Here is a 13,558-nt window from a genome sequence, read left to right on the forward strand (position 1 = left end):
CTGGAAACAATAAATGAGTATCTGGTTTTGAAAACAGATTCAAACAAAGCCTTTATGTCAGTTTATTTCAATGCTTAGCTGTGACTTCTTTGTCGTCTTTGCCCTTAAACATTTAAAAAGTGCAACAAGAGGTATAGCAAGACTGGGGATGCCTGCCAGGATGAAGATGATCACAAAGATCCATGGTGGATACGACTTCTCGTCCAGAGTTGGGAATTTCTCCTGAAAACAGCGATTATTGCAAACTAGTTACATATGGCGTAAAAGACCCTTATTCATAATACTTCCAAACAGATGTTGATAAACGTACATATTCGGGATCCCAGGCTTTGTAAGAGAGCTTTTCTGAAATTTGGGTGATGAAGTAAAAGATTACGATGAAGATCATGATGAGCGGGCTGATGAATCTCCACGTAGCCTGCCAGAAAATGTTTGGCTTGTGTCCAATCATGAACTCAATGTCTTCATTGAACCTGAGCAGACAAACATACAAAAATGCACGGTAATGTCATAGTCATAATCAATGTACCTAACAAATGCACATACTTATACCAGTGCTTTTGAGTTATTTTTGTTAACCCCCCAGGAAGAAGAACAGATTTTGTTGGTTTTATGTCTGCCAGGCCACTAAGAATTTTGTAGGATTTTTTTAGTAAAAGTAATGAGCCAAAAAAACTATATATTTTTGGGCTACATGAAAAAGCCTGGTTTTTGTTTTGCCTTTTAAAAATGAATGCTATGTAGCATATTGCCATGTGATTAGTGAAAAAGCGGGATTTTTACTAGGATTGGGTGCGTACCGATAACAGGTATCGGCATTGGGCCGATACCCGCTTTATTTCAAGGTATCGGTTTTCGTAACAGCCTGCTATTTTTTGGCAGTTTCATGGTCAGGAACTGAAAATTCGAAGAACAGAAAATAGCCATTCATTTCATACAATCTTAAAGATGTTTAAAAAATAAATAAAAAGCTGTTTTTTTTGGGGGGGGGGGGTTATATGTAATGAAAGGACTAGTGGTATCGGTACTTGGTATTAGCATCGAGGACTACTCAAGTTGATCAGGAACTGAAAATTAGAAGAACAAAAAATAGCCATTAATTTCATACAATTTTAAAGATGTTTTAAAAAATATATATATCTGTCATTGTTTTTTTTTTGGGGGGGGGATTATATGTAATGAAAGGATTAGTGGTATTGGTACTTGGTATCAACATCGAGGACTACTCAAGTTGATCAGGAACTGAGAATAAGAGAACAGAAAATTGCCATTCATTTCAAACAATTTTAAAGATTTTTTTTTTTAAATATCTGTCATTGTTTTTTTAGGGAAATTAGATGTAACGGAAGAACTAGTTGTATCGGTACTTGGTATCAGTATTGGTGACTACTCGAGTTGGTCTCGGTCTGGAAAAAAAGTAGTATTGAACATCCCTAATTGTCGTAGGATTTTATACAAAATGTAACGAAAACGGACATTTCGTTGGGTTACCTGAAAACAAAACATAAAGTGAAAGTGTTATTTTGTAAGGTGGAAATGCAATTAAAAAAGAGACCATTTTAATTACCTGTCTATCCCGTATATGTAAACCACTGAGATCATCTCGCAGAATCCGATGACCAGCAGTGGGATTGATCCTCCATAAGTGTCGAATAAAGACAGCCAATAGTTCCCTGAGCCTTGGACAAAGATCAGGCCCACCAGACAACACAGCACACATGTCACACCTGAGGAAGTGGAACACAATGTTAAGATGTTACTTACAAAAAAAAATCACAGAAAATCCCTCACATTGTTAAACATGTGAAACTCGCGTGTGACCTACCGGTGACGGCTTCTTTGGGCCATTTCTTTGGAAAAACCTTGAGGTCTTGCAGAGGTACCACAACGCCTTCAATGTTCCCAAACATCGACGATAGGCCGAGGCTGAAGAGCATGACGAAGAAGAGGACCGACCACAGCGGGGACAAGGGCATCTTGGTGATGGACTCTGTGAACACGATGAACGCCAAACCCGTACCTTCAACTCCCTAAAATAAAGAACAGACACAATTTAGCAGCAAAATACTGCCTGGCTATTGAAAATTGAAACTCTAAAAAAAAGAAACACATTTTAAAAATCCCGTAACCAATAAGGTAGGCTTTATAAACTGTTGGCAAGGTTACATAATTTTAGTATTTCACCTTTGTTCAGGCACTTTAGATATAAATAAAGAGAACAGTTGCGTTGTTACCTCACTGAGAAACGTTTTTAAATCACAAATGCCCAGCTCCAGCCCTTGAATAACACCGGGATGTGTTGCATTGAGTTGCTGTAAAGCCTCCGTGTAGTTGCTGTCAACGATGTATCCCTCAGGAAGGTCAAACGTGTTCAGGAGCGTCAGGATGTTCCTGAAATGTAAAAAAAATAAAATAAATTGCGTAAAATAAGACGTTTCAGCTCGTAGAAAGGACATTTGATGAATAATAAGCACTCATTAATGCAGGTATCAAATTGTTGCGTTGCCCTGAAGCCGATGACCGTGTAGATGACCGTAGCGGCAAACACAGATGTGAAGCCATTAATGATAGAGATGATCACCGCGTCCTGTTCACAGTTGTTACTGAAAGCATATGAACACATACAAGATGACGTTTTGCGTATATGTGCGTGCTTTGGAAAGCTGTCAAACGTTAGACTCACTGTACTGAGTTGTAGCTGGAGAAGGATATGAGGCCCCCAAAAGCCAGAGAGAAGGAGTAGAAGACCTGAGCACCTGCGTTCATCCATGTCGACGGGTTAGCTAGCTCCGCTAGCTGCAGATTGGAAGCAATTCATCGTCAACTTGATCTTGGTTTACGCAAGGATTTAAAAACGGACCCCAACGACAGGCCCCAACGAAAATATGAACACAATTGGTTAAAATTGGATTCTTAATGTGCCTGGAAGAACTCTTGTTTTCCCATATGAATCATTTTTTGCATTATAATTTCTTCACTAAAGTCAATCAGGGGTAAACATGGATAACTTACATCAGGTGTGAATAGAAACTTGAGTCCACTCAAAGATCCCTTTAGTGTCAAACCTCTGACCAGAAAGATGGTCAGCACCACATACGGAAGAGTTGAAGTCACATATACAGCCTGACAAGAACAAGAACATTATTATTCTTATTTTTTAAAGTATGTCACTATTGGTTGTCTCAAGGAGACATATTATTGATTTTCCGCACAATTTAAAACAACAAACCTGCAAGCTCATTCATGAAATTAGATGACAAAGACCAAAATTAAGGACATTTTCACTATAATTATTAGGGTTGGGAATCTTTGAATTCCTCACGATTCGATTTGATTCCGATTTTTGGGTGTACGATTCGATTCAAAAATCGATTTTCGATTAAGACCGCTTTTTGATTCAAAATGATTTGATCGACAATGATTTTTGCTTCAATTTATAGATGTTCAAGGAATCGTCACGATCTACTCCAGTCTGACTCGCTAATGCTAATTAGTGCTCTACTCGCGGCACTTTTATCACTCAAAAGAACGGCTCCACGCTGCAAAAAAACAACTTTTATTGGAATAACTAGATCGTGACTTTTTCCTTCTACTCTTTAATATGGCTACAACTTAACAGTGCATCAGACCGCGTGGAACCACCCTGCCCCTAAGTGGCCAAATCGGATACAACATGAACAGCGCTCTCAATAAAGGCACACACAATCAAAGGTAAGACAGTATAAAATAATTTAAATAAAATCGATTTTGGGACACATGATACTAAATGAGAATCGCGATTATTATGAGAATTTATTTTCAGTTAGTTTTTGTTATTTTAAAAGCATTCTTGTTTATATTTTTATTTCTTTAAAAGTGAAGTCAACCCTTTTATTTATTTTTTTGGTACAATATGTTCTATGCAGCCCCACTAGTCTAAATACGGTATTCTGTTTAATATTGCTTTATATGAGAATATGAGTTAAGGAGCAAAATCCAACCGTTTTTATCCATCTCAGAAGTCAGCCATTTTGCCACTTGCTGTCGAGTGAAAATGACATCAATGTTGCTCAGGTCTCAGGTAACAACCAATCACAGCGCATCTTCATAAAACAGGTGAGCTCTGATTGGTCGTTGCCTGAACCCTGAGCAACTGTGATGTCATCTTCAGTCGACGGCAAATGGCAAAATGGTCGCCCCCCCCCCCCCCCGAGATGGATAAAAACGGCTGGATTTTGCTTCATAACTCATATTCCAAAAATGTAATATTAATTAGAATGTCTTGTTTAGATTAGTGAGGTCCCATATAACATATTATTGTCAAGAAATGTTTAACTTCCACTTTAACATATTTTTCAGTTTGTATGGGTGTTATTATCTAACTCAGGCAGATTGTGATGACACATTTTCGCAAACAGGCAGATTAAAAAATAATAATAATAATAAAAAATATATATATATCATACTTGGAAAGCACTCTAGAGATTCAACTATTTGCATGTAAACATTATAAAGGGATTTTTTCCCATTATTTGTCCAATTTAAAAGGAAAGTATGCAGTACCTTGCCAGTCGTCTCGATCCCACGCACGATGCAGATGTAGAGCACAGTCCAGGCACATATGTGACTTAACAAAGTCCACCATTGTATGCCGCCATCATCTATAATACTCGTAGTTGTGTTCAGAGTCTCCCTGTACCAGAAATAATCCACTGGGGAGCTCCTTGCACACTCCGAGACCAGGCCTGCGATTATATATATATAACTTATTTCCTGCAAATATTTACGAACATTCTGTGAAATACCTGTTAAATTTTCGTTCATTGGACAGTAGCTCCAAGGCAGAGGGTCTTGAAACGAATTGAAGAAGTACCAAAGAATCCAAGCAATGATGGTGTTGTAGTACAGGCTGATGGTCAGAGATACACACATGGAGGCGACACCTGCAAATATATGTGTCCATTTTGTTTAACGTCCTTGAAGGCGTTCTACGACAATTTTTGAACGATGCTCACCAATGCCGGTCAAATAAGGATGAATAGACGACCACACCCCCAAACCGCCTGCCCTCAAACGCTGACCGATGGCAAACTCCAGATGCAGCAGGGGGATTCCCTCCAGAACCAGCAGGATTAGAAAGGGGATCATAAACGCCCCTGCGTGGAAGACAATTCCGAACGGTTATCTTTATTTACATCCTGTCATATAGAGGATGACATTGAATGACTCAAGCAAACATAAAAGCAGACAGCTGATGCAGCCTGTTCTGCAACTCAGAAAGCACGTGCACTTTTACAAGAATGCCAGCCTTTGTACAGAATATTAAAAAAAAACTTATCTTCCACTCAGGATATAGTGTTGCTGGTTCAGCAGTTTTAACACCTCTTAGACAAATCATTTCAGTCAAATACAGACTACAAAACATGCCCGTGTGAGCTGAAAAACGTTTACTGTGTTTATTTCTCAGGGCAACATATTTACATAATGCAATAAAATGGTATAAAATACACTATATTATAATGTATGCAAGAATATAAGTGCATCTCAATAAAGTGGGGGAAAATACATATTTTAACAGCTCAGTTCAAATAAGTAAAACTCATATAGATTCACTACACGTGATGAGGATGAGTCTGTCTGTGTCTTTTCAAGCATGTCCATACAGTATTCTTTCAATTTTGATGCAATATCATGAAAAACGCCTATCGTTATTGCAGGGCCTTCTACATGCAAATCATGTGTCATGTTGACATCAAACCACAACCTCTACTTGTAGTAACAATCAAAAAGTACATTAATAATCAATTGTGGAAAATGGTGTTATCTCAAAAACTAAAGCCAATTAAAAAGTGTCGCCATTGAAATATCTTTGGTACTCAAAAAAAGTTCATGTCGTTTTTGCCAAAAGGGTGCTGTCTTGGATATTTTTCATCGAGCACAAAATAGAGCTTTGCCAAACATGTAAGGAATATGCGTGCGAGATTGTTGTCACATGTAGGACACTTCCGGCAGCCCCTTTAATCCCCCCCCCCCCCCCAAGTAAATTTTATGGTTTATAATTCAGAGAGTAGAGTTTAATAACCATTCAGCAATATTACAAAGAATACATTATACATGGGAGTAAAACTTACTGAAGTCCTCACTCACCTCCTCCATGACTTTGACACAAATAGGGGAAGCGCCAGACATTTCCCAATCCCACACAGAAGCCCACGCAGGTCAACATATACTGTGCCTTGTTCTCCCATTTGGGTCTATCCCCCGCCTCGTCATGTTCCAGCTTGTCCAGCTGCTGGTGCGACAGTATCCTGTCATCCAGGCCCGGGTTGGGGACTGTGAGCTTCATCATGTGTCAATAACGCGATGCTATGGTGGTGCACTGTACTGGGATGTAAATGAGGGACTATATAGCGACCCTTTGTTACATATTGACAGAGAGCATGCATCTGGAGGTGTGACACCTTTTTGAAGCTCACACATGAAACTTAAGTAGTGTCTTATCTGACAGTGATGGGTCATTGCACTTGTAAAAATCTATGGGGAAACATTCCGTTTTAATAGTGTTTACTGTACAGGGTGGCCTTCAAGGCTTCTGTAATCATCGTCTTAGCACAAATCGTAAAAGTGAGAGGAGGAAGCAAATGGAATTTCTCTGTGTCCGTTTATTTATATGTTTGTCTCTGTGTCCATCCATCTATCTACCATACCACTGATATTTTGACATAATTTGACATAATGAAACAAGGACTTGTTATTCTGATAGCACTAGCCATGCTCATTGACAAATTCATTTGATTTGGAGGGATGAACTAAGGATTTTGAACAACAGGCTGGCTGTTGCAGGTCATCAATGATGTTTTCCTGTTTGCACAAATTGTTTTGAGAAAAACACTTTACCAAAGTGATTGAGAAAAACTATAGGCCTAAGCTCTGGCAAAGGCGAACAGGTGGGTTGGAGGAGAGACTTACAGGAATTGGGTCTTTCAAATAAAAGGATGGGCAGGAAATAAGATGAACATGACGTCAAGCTAGCTAGCTTTACCTAGCCAGCTGGCTAGCTTTACTAGATGTCATCTCATTTGCTCATCATTTTATAGTTAGGTAGCTATAAAGATAGCTAACTAGGTACCGTTACTATAATAAACTAGAAATGTATTAGTAAATTTAGATTTTATAAAAAAAAAAAAAATCTGTGTTGATGGACGGCTTTGACGTATTCATATTAATAATAATTTTAAAAACAAAAAAAAATAATAACCAGGTAGTTTATAAAAGATGCGTTGCAGTCTTTAATAACACGTTTTATTATAGAATTAAATTACCTAGGTTATATTACATTTGTAGTTTGTTTTGTTTGTTTTAAAGCACAGCTCTTGTGGTGCATCTCATTATTATTACGTGGGATGTGTTCATCAAAATGTACTTTTCATCACGGCCCCTTGAGGGCGCCACCACGCTCGTAACATGAGCCGTGTTCTGCTTCCAGCTTGTGCTTGGCGTTGGCGCATCGCTCTCTAGAGCAATGACCAAGAAGTGAAGTCCTCATCGGCTTCAGCACCACAACACTCCTGGATGCCGCATAAGAGAGAGACACAGAGCGCGAGACAGAGACAGAGCCCCGGATTTTGACTTCCTTGCACCGGCTGTGTCTACGACCCTGTCCCGGCTTGGTGCATGGGTGGTGTAAGGTGGAGGTGGAGGTGGTGGTGGGTGCCCCGCATGGAGACGCTGCGAGTAGGATAAGAAGAGACAGCTGCGGAGGAACCTGCGCCGGAGGCGTCCGCTGTTTTGACCCCCAATCAGTCGGCCTTGCATGGAGGACACGCCATGGCCACGTTTGTGTGCAGGGTGCAGTTCTTAGATGATACTGATCCATTCAACAGCACCAACTTCCCGGAGCCCAGCAGACCTCCAGTGTACACATTCAGGGAAGATATTCCTCTCATCAATCAGATTGCTGGAGTGCACCGATTGCTCCGAGCCCCGCATAAGGTATGCACTGTTGACATGCTCTTTAATGCTTAACCTGCTCCTTCACACATGCACATTAATAATTAGCTGAGGTTGCTACCAACAAATACAACATGGATGGGCCATTGAGCAAGTGCCCTTTACGGATGGGGGATGCTGACATGCACGGTAACACAAAGAGTGCTATATACAATAACTTTATGGTAATTTGGTTGTGATTTTAATACGGGGTGGGAAGCATCTGCTTATATTTACTTTAATCACATTAATCCCTCAGTTTGACCTAATTTTAGAAAACATCATGCCCAGGAGCATTCATAGTGCTATAGTGGTATACATCATTTTAATTTAAGGGATTGTTTTAAGTGCAGTAGCACCGTGGAGTAGTGGGTAGCGCATCCGCCTCACAGTTGGGAGGTGCAGGGTTGGGATCACTCCTGTGTGGTTAGGTTATTTTCCCTGCACTTATTGCATGGGCTTCCTCCTACACTCCCAAAACATGCATATTAGATTAATTGAAGAGTTTATTTATATACAGTACACAAAAGTACCAAAAGACCCAGACTTCATCGACTGTGTATTTCTTTAGATCAGTGATTGTCTAAGATAAGATATGGAACAGAAGCCTCGGGATGCTCCTCCCCTTTCTGCAGCTCACTCCCTGTGAGTAGATAGAAACCCTCCACTATCTGCAAGTGAGAACAATTAAAAACACTTAAGAGCAACATGCAGCTTTTTTCCCCCCCAGAGATGTTGCACACTTACAATTTAGATGCAGTTGTACACAGATGCTTACAAATAAATGCTGGCTCTGCATTAATGTCAGAAAAGTATTTAACTGTAAACGCATGCAACGTTTTTGAACATCAGAAATGAAGTGAGATTTTCAGCAACCAGGTGACATCTTTAAGATTTGGACTCTCAGAGATTAGGGTCGTCCCAGTGAAAACCTGTAAGAGAGAAAGGTGTTGTCTTTAAATTCTACCTGTTTATAAATAGCACGCTTCCAACACATGATGCCCAGGGAGTTGAAACGGCTCATGTGCAATCCCGGCGCATTTCCTGTCACTGTCATTCTGCTGTCTTTGCACTGGCCACATGTGTGCGTTTCGGGACTGATTGGGTTCTACAGAGGATCACAAATGATGCTCGTTGTGAATCAAACTATTGCTTTTATATATATATATATATATATATATATATATATATTTAATACAATTTATGTAGTTACAAGGATGACGTTTTAATGTTAGGGAATTAATGTACCGTAATATGAGGAAAAAAATAATACTACTATTTTGGTTTCAGTGCATCATAATAATGCATTGTCATGAATGGCTAAGTGCATATTCTGTTCCATGCCCGATGGACTTGTTCCAGATCTACCCTTATCTACAAAAATCAATTGATCAACAGTCTTTCAAAATGCTTTCCTCCTCCTCTCTTATGGTTCTTCCTAGTGAGTGACTTGGTGGCCTTGAGTCTGGTTTGCAGAGTGTGCCCAAAGTGAGAGGAAAATATTGCTCAGTTTTGGAGGATGGACTCTCACTTCTCACCAATTTCAATCTGGACACGTTGTTTTCCTGCATTTTTCTTCCACTAGAAATTATAGAGTCCCATAATGAGAAGTTATGTGAAATGTTGTAAAAATACAGGTTCCTCCTCAGCGCCTGTCAAAGGACCTTCAAATACTTTTACACATTGTTATGCACATTTGTGGTTGTGCTGGTCTCTCTGCAGTTTGGATTGTTATTTCTCAGCGCAGGATTTCCCGCAGTAATACTTCTGTAGTCTTGATTACAATTTGTCATAAAAATTGTGTTTTCAAGCAATCTTCTTGAAGGTGACATAACAAACAAGAAAGTACAGAAAGTGCTGTTTAATGGAAGTGTTTAGGGTAAAGTGCATATTATGCAGATGCGCCATGCATTGGAGAGAGATAGCACAGTTCAATTGTAAATTGCATAGTGTTTATTTTTAGTCTTTCTGCCTTTACTGCCTGCCTGGTCAGTGGACCACAGTACGGTGGTTGAAGGGAGAGGCTAAGGCTCAGTGTGAGTGCACACAACTTGTGGTTCCCTCTCTGGACTTGGTCACAACACAGGGCCACCATGGGTTCAAATCCTGGGTGGGGGACAGCTAAGAAAAACCTCCACAACCTCTGTTGATGTGATAACACTGCTCTTGGATTTATTTGCATTTGTCTACAAAATAATCCGACACAAATTCAAATTACTTGAGGAAAAGCAACAGTTATTAGCATTTATGCTAACGTTAGCATTGTGTGCAGGGCTTGTACAAGCCCATGTAAAGAAGATCAGATGATTTGTAAATGTTAGCATGATTGGTTTTATTTTGTATACATTCATGTTTGTTTGTTTTTAGCCTCTTTGTTACTTAAAAATGTACCTTTAGTGACCTCACTTGATTTATTTACATCACCACTTTTGGAGGTCACCTAGAGCAAAACAAAACAATAATTCATTGCCATAACTTTGTTAAACAAACAAAGTTACTGCATTCTACATTCTATTTTGCACTGAGGGAATGAGTAAACAAGGACCATCTATTTGAACTGTTTGATATCAAGTTTGTGATTCATGTTTTAGGGCTCACGTTACATAATATTATAAGCAGACTAAACAGTTTTGATTTCATCTGTAACTTTGTGGCAGCAATTTCTTTCTAATCAATATTGTTAATCAGTACAGTATAGTGCAGTGTTTCCAAACATTATTTGAGCAAAGGCTCAAATTTTACTTACTCATTGTACACCATTCAACAAATATAAAACATATACATATGTATACTGAAACAATGACAATATTGTCTAAATAATTATACTCACAAATTAACTTATTGTGAAATCTGAACCTGTTTAGCTAGCAACTGGTGGATACACAAATTAATTGGAGCTAATGCCATTTGGTGGAAGAACATTACATTTTTGAAATAAAGACATAATGTTTAGCGTTCAGTGAAAGTGGATATTGTTCCACGGTGCGCAAGACGAACGCTCATGTGACACTAGTTCCCTTGCAATGCCACATTCCGCCACCAGATATGCTACTGAGTTTCTGCTGCAATTCTCCTCCACCTGTCAACCAAAGAGGAAAAGTATTACTCTTGCTAACTAAAGTTGATGTTTCCAGGTTTGTACTGTATATTTCAACTTATTAGGAACAGCTGTTACTATTTAAGAAATGTACATTTTGGATATTTAAATCAAGTATAACTATGTAAGTATACGATAAAACAATATAAATCTGTATTAAAAAACAGCTTTGTCATGGTAAATACATTCTTACACCGAACTCTACTAGTGTAAAATATATATCTACATAAATCAAAACATTTTTTAACCCACTTATCTTCACCTAGCTGAGTTACGGCAAGAGACAGGTTATTTGTTTTTTTGTTTTGTTTTTTGCTTAGATCCTGTTTTTGTGCTCTTGCTGGTCATAGCAAAATATGAGTGCGCTAGCATTATTCGGTGCCAAGGAAACACTTTGAAATGAGTTGAGAGCGTCAGTTGGGCAAATGTACAGTCGTTTTTTTTTTGCCGGCCGCTTGTGGCAGGGTTTGCTCCTTATCCCTGCAGACGTATGTAGTTTAACTGGATATCAAAAGTATTTTCCCCTTTTTGGTGTCTGCCTCTCAAATAGTGTCCTCATGACACGTTTCATGTGACTGTCACTCACATTTGGGTTAGAGGCAAGTCTCTTGGCATAAATAAATGGTCAGCCTAACTTTGGTGTGTATGTCTGGATGTGCTAGTCTGTAATTTGCAGTCTGGAGAAGCGCTCTCAGGCCTCATCTGTGTTTGTTCGGCATAGCTGGCCTCGCTTGCCTTCTTTTTGTCTGCCTCTTTCGATTACCCACTTTACTTTGGGGTTGGAGCAGCAATCAAAATATGATTGTCACCCCCACAGAAGTGCAGTAATAGGATTGGCACATGTTTACTCTATCTTCATAGACTATTTTACAACGTCCTTAATAAGTGTATTAATCGTTCCTTTTTCAAGGACGCAATCCTTAGAATGTCAGCAACACAAAAATGATCTCACTTCTTATCATCATCACAATTTATCGTTTTGTGGTTCTCACCACACTGCAGTTGCCCTTTTGTGGTGGCGTAATAAAAAACACAAACAAGTTAAGGACAAACCAAAACATACTTTGGATATCCAGTAGGCGAAGAGATAAAGTTGTGTGTGACTTTGGATTTCTTCAGATACTTGAATCTTGTTTGGGCTGTACTGACTTTTACAACCTCCTGAATATTTTAAGCTCCACTATCGTGAATATTCTAAATCTTGTGCGGGTTTTTCTGTGCAGAGGCAAATTAGACCCAGTAGTGGTAATTTCACAGACTGGGCACTTGGAAGACTGCCACCCACCCCTGATTTTTGTGTCCACACATTCGTAGCTGTGAATAAAATATAGTAATGGTGATAATAACAATAATCATGGGTTCAATGAGTTGAATTCTAAACGATTCAGATGATTTGATGCCCACAGTTTAAATATTAATGAATCAGCGGTTTACCCTGTGCAGGCACTTAGACATGAGCGTAAATCGACTTTGTGCCACTAATGTATCACTCTGCCAGACGCATCTCCAATGACACTTCCTATGCTGTGCAGGCATGTCAACAAAAATAGACCCTCAGAAGTTAATTTGGAGGTCACCATCGCTCTGAATCTTGGATACCACAATCAACTCATGAAGACCTGACAAATGACACGTCCTCCTGTGTCTTTTTATCAAGCAGAACAGGACGATAGATAAGAGACACCATACTGCCAAGCTGCTACCAAATTTGTCATTGTTAAGTGCTGACAGGAGCTGATAAGAGGCCCCTCTTGACATCCACGGGAGCCTGGACACATCAAACACTTTACGCGGCACACACGTGACCAGTGCACCGAGAGGCCAGACGCTCGCTACGTTGGTGACAGGAAGAGGTCAATGACATAATTAAGTGGAGAGAGAGCAAAACAGGAGGAGGATCTCCTGGTGGAAGAAGAGCCAGATTCAAAACATTTGAAAATGTCATCAGCCGCCTCAATAGAGACAGCAGACACTCCACTTGATGTTGGAAACTGCTGCTTTTTGCACTGATCTGACGAAAGTGCAATTGAGAAATGTCATGCTATCTATGTATCACAACCTTAGCACATGGTCTTTAATATGTTTCTCTCTGCCCTCTGCAGCCCGATGACTGTGCACTTCAGTTGTCTCATAATGGAAGCTATCTGGACTTGGAGTCGACGCTGGCAGAGCAAAAAGATGAACTGGAGGGATTTCAAGAGGAAGGAGGGTAAGATTGTTTCCTTTGTCTGTGTGTGTGTGTGTGTGTGTTTTCCCTCTCATCGCAGAGCGTTCATGTGGTTTTAGTGCCGCAGTGTCTTCACAGTATGTTCAAAGTGGTAAAATGATCCTTCTCACGAAGCTCAGCTGGTTGATCTCGCTTACCCAAACTTGGCTTTAGGAGCTAACCTCGTGTGTCCATGATTTGAAGGGTTTGCCTTTCCAACGGCCTATCAGCACATGTGGAAAACTACAGTTTCAAATTTCATGTGTGCTTTTTTTTTTCTCAAGCTC

General features: G+C 39.6%; 2 protein-coding genes across 4 annotated transcripts in view; one reads left to right on the plus strand and one right to left on the minus strand.

Moving 5' to 3' along the window:
- Nucleotides 1–1,563: 1,563 nt before the first annotated feature.
- slc6a19b (solute carrier family 6 member 19b) lies at nt 1,564–6,325 on the minus strand. Its single transcript, XM_086078342.1, has 10 exons — nt 6,127–6,325; nt 4,995–5,135; nt 4,785–4,922; nt 4,543–4,724; nt 3,013–3,123; nt 2,684–2,796; nt 2,475–2,603; nt 2,235–2,391; nt 1,826–2,030; nt 1,564–1,727 (listed from the first exon to the last, which is right to left on the minus strand). The coding sequence occupies exons 1-10, from the start codon at nt 6,323–6,325 to the stop codon at nt 1,564–1,566; spliced, it is 1,539 nt and encodes a 512-aa protein (XP_085934468.1).
- Nucleotides 6,326–7,476: 1,151 nt separating this feature from the next.
- Nucleotides 7,477–13,558, plus strand: part of fhod3b (formin homology 2 domain containing 3b) — an 85,870-nt gene continuing 79,788 nt past the window's right edge. For all 3 annotated transcript variants that reach the window (XM_086078341.1, XM_086078339.1, XM_086078340.1), the window contains exons 1-2: nt 7,477–7,971; nt 13,168–13,274. In XM_086078341.1, coding sequence (XP_085934467.1) covers nt 7,807–7,971; nt 13,168–13,274 — 272 coding nt within the window. In that variant the 5' untranslated portion in view covers nt 7,477–7,806. The remainder of the gene's footprint in view (nt 7,972–13,167; nt 13,275–13,558) is intronic.

Source organism: Leptonotus elevatus, chromosome 6 (genome assembly GCF_054856555.1).
Source record: "Leptonotus elevatus isolate MCC_2025b chromosome 6, RoL_Lele_1.0, whole genome shotgun sequence".
Taxonomy (NCBI): Eukaryota; Metazoa; Chordata; class Actinopteri; order Syngnathiformes; family Syngnathidae; genus Leptonotus; species Leptonotus elevatus.